The sequence below is a fragment of the Lactuca serriola genome, chromosome 8, assembly GCF_051521515.1.
Source record: "Lactuca serriola cultivar US96UC23 chromosome 8, Lser_US96UC23_V15, whole genome shotgun sequence".
Classification (NCBI taxonomy): domain Eukaryota; kingdom Viridiplantae; phylum Streptophyta; class Magnoliopsida; order Asterales; family Asteraceae; genus Lactuca; species Lactuca serriola.
In genome coordinates, this window is record NC_136415.1 from 166,786,230 (window position 1) to 166,794,368 (window position 8,139).

The following is an 8,139-nucleotide window of genomic DNA, read 5'->3' on the forward strand; positions in this document are numbered from 1 at the left end:
CTTGAGCAACTAATCTTTGGTAAACCTTAGATTGTCCTCGACAATTTCTTAATCATTTTAGTCATATCCATTCTAGACCTTTTCCATTCTTAATGCCCCAGGCATTTGGAAAAATTTAGAAAGGATGAATATATCACATGTAATCGATCCTATATCCGAAGCATATGGGACATGATTCATGATGTCTCACATAAAGACTAAACCAGTCTTTTGCTATAATATTTCCATTTCAATTTGTCAAGTTCTCATAATTCAGATTATTAAAAGGGATGCCGTAATCATAATCGAATTTTAGAATGCAAATGATGGACCCATATATAGAATTTCCTTATGTTGAGTCATTCCAACATGAAATTCATATATATATATATATATATATATATATATATATATATATATATATATATATCCTTTACTAAACATGATTAAAACCTCAATCTAAGCTTTTAGAATTGAGATGAAGTATAATTTCCTCTCCCTTAATTATAGCAAAACAACTCTTTCCCAATTGAAACCTTTTGTTTTCTATAATTAACATTGCTGACTTGCAACCTTTGTCATAATTATCATGCTCCCACTAACATGATTATTATTAGCATAACACTTATGCTCCCACTAGCTTTGACATGTACTCAGAAAACAGCTGAACTTCTAGAAAAATAATATTTTATTGACTTTCTTACCAAAGTTCAGATTTCTGATACTAGATTGCTTTGATAAAACTTTATCAATATCATACACCTTATCTTAGATAGCTCACATGTGTGTCTAAACAATTTTAAGAACTATGAAAAAGGATGTCGTAATCATAGTCTCGACTGTTTAGACCTTTGCCACTTCTCACAAGTCCATATTAGTGTGCCGGTTAACCACACATGCTCCGCTAACGACGTTGAAAATGCAAATATCACAATTGCTATCTAGCTAAAATCTACTTAGTGAAAGTGTTTCCTCACCATCATTTTCATGAATTGGAGAGAAACCTTATGACACTTAGATTTAATGGTGTATGTGTTCTTATCCATGTGAATTGTAAAACCATAATCACATGACTAGGTTAGTGACAAATCCTAACTCATACGGATTGAACTTGTGCAATCTTAAATTCTTGCCACCTGGCAGCTCAAGGGCCTGCCATTGCTTCCAAGTTGTTGTGCAACCAATTAAGAACTCTAAGAACTCATATGCAAATCTAACTTAATTGGAATGGGCATAGAAATAAAGTATGTCAACATGATAGGTTATAAACCTCACGTCTTGTGCTAGTGAAGAACTTCAGGTTTTATTCTTGATTAGTTCTTGAGACTTTCAAGACCTTTAAGACGCCCACTGTCCTCTTGACATATAAGACTTTCTTGTTAGATATTCAATAGATAGTGTGGATTATAATCAAGACAAACACTTCACACAATTAGTCTAAGTTGGTCTTTGTTTTATCCAAAACATCACAACTTACCAATTTCAAATGTACAAGAGTAGAAAACTTTTACTCTTACATTTTGACAAGTGTTTTTAAACCTTCTTTAAGACATGTCACTCACGTTACAATCTTAGAGTATAACTCTAAGAATTGCTTTTGGAACGAAGTATGAATCATCTTCTTGATTTAACCACTTCAACAATTTATAACTCCTCTTCTTAACTATCAGAATGCACTTAGAGAATGAATTGTGATACGGTCTCTTAATCATTAAGATGATTATATAACATGATACTAAAGTACTCTCCCATCTTTTCAGATTTGAGAAACTTTTATCTTTCTGCCATAATTTGATTCTTCTTATTCGCTCTGGCATACATCGAAAATTTTCTAATGTATCAGAATTACACTTAAACTTGTAAGTGTAACCATATTTACTAAAATTTAGTAAATCATGACGAATAGTCTTATCAATCTTTTGTGGTGGACTTAATTAGTGCACAAGAATGTGTACTCGATCCCTTAGTCCTTCACTTGACTCACATATACAAGTGAACAAGGAACTAGTCTTAATTTTCCAAAGTTGAAAGTTATCACTCATCATACTGTACAACTTGTATGATTCCAAGTTTCTATCCAACTGAAAACTTGGGCGATGAGAAACTTTCCTTGATTGGTAAATTTAGACACTACCACAAATGAAAGAATCAAATTCATATTTCCACTCTTGCTCTTAATGGAATCTTATAACCAACAAAAAATTTCACAAATGCCATTGTAAGAATATTTTTTAAAATAAATAAAATCAAAAATTTTCCTTTTATTTTAAAAACTTTGCGGAAAACTATCCTTAGAATGAAAAAGCACATGAAATCTTTGTTGTTATCTATTCCTAAGCAATATATCATAACTCCTAAGAAGTAGCTCAAGAATCCGATCTTCAAACTATGCGATAGAAATTCATCTACGTGATCAGATTCAGCATATTCTTTCTTTAAGTTTCTTCACGTTTTCTTTGATTCTTAAAACATCAACACGTGACCAGTCACATCATGTATCAAGAATCTCAGAATAGAAACTTTGCAGAGTTAGATAGTGGACTTTACCTGAAGTAGAGTCATACTTATTGAATTTAACATCCTTAGGTAAAATTTGGCAGCTTCGCAACCAATGCCCCTTCCTTTGGCAATGGACCCTTGATAATGGGACTATCTCAGACTTAGCCTCTCTCTTTACAATTTGGTCAACCAAGTTAACTATGGCTGATCCCTTTCCATTGGTAAGAGAATGCTTTTTCTGGATTTCCAGTGTCGTCATTGTCAATGTCCATAAAGTTTTAGGAAGTTGATCTTAGCAAATAGATAAGATCATTAAGGGTCTTGTCATAGTTTGTTTCATAAGAGTACCAAAGGAACTCACTATGTGACTTAGAAAGTGATTGAGCCACCAACTTTCTCAAGACTTTGACACCCAACTCTCCCGGCTTGTCAATATGTGACTACATCTCAAAGATGTGATCATACATAGACCTTTGCTTGCCAATACGGCTTAAGAGACCTTAAACTTTTCAAGAACTTGTGGGTTAGTGAGAATAATTGGAGGAGGTGAAAGAAGTATGATTTCCATGGGACATCATCTTCATTTAGGAAAGCTTGTTTCAAGAGATTTGGGAAGATCATAAATGTCTAAACCAGACATCTTTTGGGAGATATTCAAGATAGTTGATTTAAAGTCCTTAATATAACACCCAATATGAAATATTAAGGTTAGGACCCAACACAATACTTTTATAACTTTGAAGAGTGATGCCGTAATCCAAGCTATAAAATATTTGAAGGTAGGCGAATGATGATTCACCAATTTCCACCATGAAAACGAAATAATTTAATTATGTTTTACTTGGATTTTGAAACTCCTAGATTCTTTTGAGATTCATTGAACTTTTCAATGGCATGTTTCAATCTCGAGTGTGCCCTTCAGGTTTTGTGACTGGGATGTTGAGGATCACAAAACAAGGTGTGAAGTAACCATGCAAATATACTTGGTACCCTTAAGTGTTTACCCCTCAATGATGTGTCGGTTAACCACACACGCTCCATCGATACTATGATAAACATTAAGTTACCCTTTGCCTACCTTATTAAATACGATTTAGTGTGCCGGTTAACCACACACGCTCTACTAACCAACTTAAACAAAGTGCAAAGTGTAATTTCATGGGTTAGCACCTTATTCACATTTTCCTAAGTATCTAAGATTGGGAATTTATAAGAGTTTAGTTACTTAGTATTTATCATTAATACTTCTAATGAAGGGAGAAATCTAGTTCTTTTCCTACCCGTTCGGATAACGACCCTCCACCGATCAAGGAAGCGGTGGGTGAGAGTGGACACCCATTAAACTGCCATTTTATAGGCAGTAACCTTATACCCCCCTTATAGACCGGCTTCGTGAATGAGGCCTACTAACGGTAAGACTGACTTTACTCTTATACATATATATATATATATATATATATATATATATCAATATTTTTAACTTATAATATTATAAAGTATAAGGGTTGAATTTTAACATTTAAAATTCTAAGGGCTAACTTGGAATCAAAGTATTCATAAGTGAAAACTTTGCAAATTCCAAAACTTGAGGGCAAGTTTTGAAACTATTCAAAACTAATTAATTCCATAACTTATGTGTTTAAAGTAGTTTTAATTAAAAGACTCTTCAAGTTCCATAACTTGAGGACAAGTTATTGAAGACTTTAAACTAATAAAAGAATGTAACTTTTCTTTATTTTGTAACTTATGGAATTAATTATGGTTACACATTTTATTACTTAATAAAGTGTTTCTTGAACCTCCATAACTTGACGACAAGACTCTTCATTTTTTGTAACCACTGCCAACTTTTATGAGTTTTATGAAACTTAAATGTGACATTTCATGTAACTTGAGGACAAGTTACACAAACACATTTTAGAATCAACTTTTAGATTAAAATGGATTGAAAACACATAATCAATTAACTTTTATATTAATCTAAGCAACTCATAAGAACAAGATAATTCATATCAAACTTTTTCATGTAATTAGCCTAATCCTTAAACTAATACAAAACATGAATCTATTGACAATTATCTTTGAAATTGGATTAGCATGAACATTACCACATAAAAAGCAAGTTTATAAGTCCAAAACCATCTTAGGGTAATGTTCCTAGTCCAATTCTAGCCAAAACAGTCGAATATATGCTGTTTGGGGGGTCCAACTCGTCGAGTGCACGAACCAACTCGGCGAGTTGGATGCTTTTTGCCTTGGACTCGGCGAGTCTGCTGTGCAGACAGCACCAAAATTCGATTTTTCAGCTAATTTTGCAAGTATAACAAGAAAACAAGCCTAGGCTCTGATACACTGTTGGGTTTTGAGCATTCTAACACTCCTAAGTGAACATGCAACCCTAAATACCTTGGATCTATGTTTTCTCTATTATACATGCAAGGGTAAATTACACTGTTGGTCCCTCGTGCACATGCCAGAAAGCGTTTTTAGTCCCTATTTCCAAAATTTAACTCGTACAGTCCCTCGTTGTTATTTATCTTGCACGATTAGTCCGTATGCACGTTAACTGTTAAATCCTTCCATTTAAGCTACCCACGTGCCTTGCACGTAGGGGCATTTTCATCTTTTCAGGGTTTGTATACATGAACCAATATGGTGCGACTTCGATAACCGATCATTTCTCATTTCATCCTCCGTCGAGCCTTAGCATTGCACAAGAAAACCCTAGTTTTCTATGATGGTGAACTGGAGGATTAGGCAAGAATGGGAGGAATATGATCTCCAAAGCTCATACAGTAAAATTTTCTACATTTTCATTTGATCATCCATTATACATTCCTAAAATGTAATTTTCTTTTTATTTTTTGTGTTCGCAGCTGACAATCCATCTATGTTCTCGATACGATTGAACTACGGTGGAGTTTTTACGAAGTTTCCAGGCCGCAAATACATAAAGAGGAAGATGAAATATATTGATGGCATTGATAGTGACTTGTTCTCGGTGCATGATATGGACGAGATAATGGAATGGCTTGATTGTGTGGAACCAGGTAAAAGTATTTACTATCATTTCAAAGGACCAACCTGGGATTTAGATTTTGGGTTGTATGCTTTGGGCTGGGACGAAGATATAAACCACTTTAGGTTTTACGTTTATGAACACAAGGTGATAGAAGTGTATACAGAGTTTTGGGAAACCAAGCTGCATACGTATCAAATGTCCCCAAACCCTGCAAAGATAAAGATACACGAAATTCCTGAGTCCCTTTGTCGTAAAAGCTTGTTATTGACAAGGTCAAATTCAGGGGATTGTCCTAGTGAAGAAGCCCCTGCTTTTGTGAATCTAGAAACTATGGACCAACCCCCTAGTACATTACCTGAAACAACCTTGGAACAACCCCTTGTTACATTGAGTGAAACAGTTGAGTCAACCCCTGCCTATATACCAAGAATTGAAAGACCTTTGACTGAACCAATAATAGGAAGCACATGTCCTAATGTTGATGGTTGGGATAATACATTTGAATGGTGTGAACCTTTTGGTGGGACTCCTATGGAACAAGATGAACCAAATAGTGAAAAAGCAGGTGAAGACAGTCAAGCTAGTAAAGACAGTCATGATAGTGATGACAATGAAGATAGTGAAGACAGTCAAGATATTGATTACATAGTTGATGAAGATAATTTGTTAGATGATCCAGAGGTTGATATGAAGAACTTTCACATCAAAATTGACAAAGAAGTGGAGTGGGTTGGAAGTTTTCCTGATGATCGAGATGAAGTAGTAGAAGGTGATGAAGAATTAGAGGTTATAGACACTGAAGAATTTGTATCTGCATCTTCATCAGATGAGGGTGAAGCTAGTAAAAAAAGAAGAAGATAAGAGATTTACAAAGAGTACATAAGAATGAAGCAGCTGCTGTCAAAGATCCATTTTACATCCACCAGACTTTTAGCACAGCCAAGGAAGTTAAAAAAACAAATTTATCTTCATTCCATACAGAGTAGAAGGGAGTTAGACTTCGTCAAGAATGACAAAAACAGGATTAGAGTGGTTTGTAAAGGGACAATACCAAACCTTGGGATATTAGAAACAGGTGGGACCAGCAAAAGTAATAACAAAGTGGGACCAAGTCAAAAGAAAAAGAAAGTGAAAGATGGTTCTATTCATAAATGCCCATGGGTCCTACTAGTGAGTAAGTGGAAAAAAGACATTAATTGGACTGTTAAGACCTATGAAAAGCAACATACATGCCTTCAAACAAGGAAAATTAGGGCATCCAACTACAAGTTTCTCTCTGAACAGATTGTTGACACTGTGGAGGCAAACCCAGAAATACCACTTAGAGCATTACGTGAGATGCTTGAGAAGAAATACCAAGTTGGATTTTTAGACATGAAAGTTCATAGGGCAAAAACGAAATCCCTGGAATCAATTAGGGGAGATTTTGCTACTCAGTACTCATGTCTAAGAGACTACTTACAGGAGGTGCAAAGTAGAAATCCAAACAACATAGTCAAACTTCAAGTGCAAAGTGAACCATGTTATGCATCTGAGACCAGGGTATTTGAACGAGTATATTTTTGTCTTGGTCCACTGAAAAGTGGATTTGCAGCAGGGAAAAGAGATTTACTAGGGCTTGATGGTGCATTCATGAAGGGTCCATACCATGGTATGATCCTGACAGCAGTGGTATGTGCATAATCATATTTTAGTATTTGATTAATGTTTGACCATAGTTAATTGTTTGCTTATTACTATGTTTGACATGATAATTCAGGGTTTAGATGGGAACAATTGCACATACCCTTTTGGCATATGCAGTTGTTGAAGCAGAGAACTTTAATTCATGGACCTGGTTTTTAACTAACTTAGGAGATGATCTTGGTTTGTATGCAAACTCCAACTTCACTTTCATATCAGACAGACAGAAGGTAAATAAAGTTCTCCATTCATTTTCACCTGCATGTTTTACAATTCAATAAGAAACTTCACTCTTTGGATGATTTAGGGGTTATTGCCTGCACTTGAGAAACTTTTCCCAACATCAGAGCATAAATATTGCCTAAGGCATCTTCATGAGAACATGAAACGTAAATGGATGGGCAAGGAATTCAAGGATTGTCTTTGGAAATGTGCAACATGTACCACCATACCACAATTCAACAGTGCCATGGAAAAACTAAAGAAACTTAACAGTGAAGCATATGACTGGCTTAATTCTAGTCCACCTAAGCACTGGTCCAGATCCCACTTCTCAGGTATATAATATTATGTTTATAAGTGTATAATTTTTAAATATAATCTAATACAGTTGTGTTTTATTAGGGAGGGCACATTGTGATGCTTTGTTGAATAATATGTGTGAGAGTTTGAATAGCAAAATAGTGAAGGGTCGTGATAAGCCAATTATCAGTTGATTGGAGTTTATTAGGGAGTATATCATGAGGAAAATTGTTATGGTTCAAAAAGAAATTGACAAAGCTAATGGCCCATTAACTCCTACAGCCACTATGACCCTTAAAAAAAATTAAAGAAAGGGCAGTACAGTGTAGGGCAGTGTTCTGTGGCAATGGGAAGTACCAGGTTACAAGTGAAGGTACTAATCAGTATGTGGTTAATATGGACCAACAAACTTGTTCATGTAACAGGTGGGAACT

The 8,139-nt window shown here is 35.0% G+C and overlaps 1 protein-coding gene across 1 annotated transcript; it reads left to right on the plus strand.

The window, feature by feature from the left end:
- Window positions 1-6,385: 6,385 nt before the first annotated feature.
- LOC145067593 (uncharacterized) lies at window positions 6,386-7,899 on the plus strand. The gene is made up of 4 exons (XM_079014696.1): window positions 6,386-7,171; window positions 7,267-7,413; window positions 7,491-7,740; window positions 7,808-7,899. Exons 1-4 carry the CDS (start codon window positions 6,386-6,388, stop codon window positions 7,897-7,899), a joined length of 1,275 nt encoding a protein of 424 aa, XP_078870822.1.
- The last annotated feature ends 240 nt before the right edge of the window (window positions 7,900-8,139 follow it).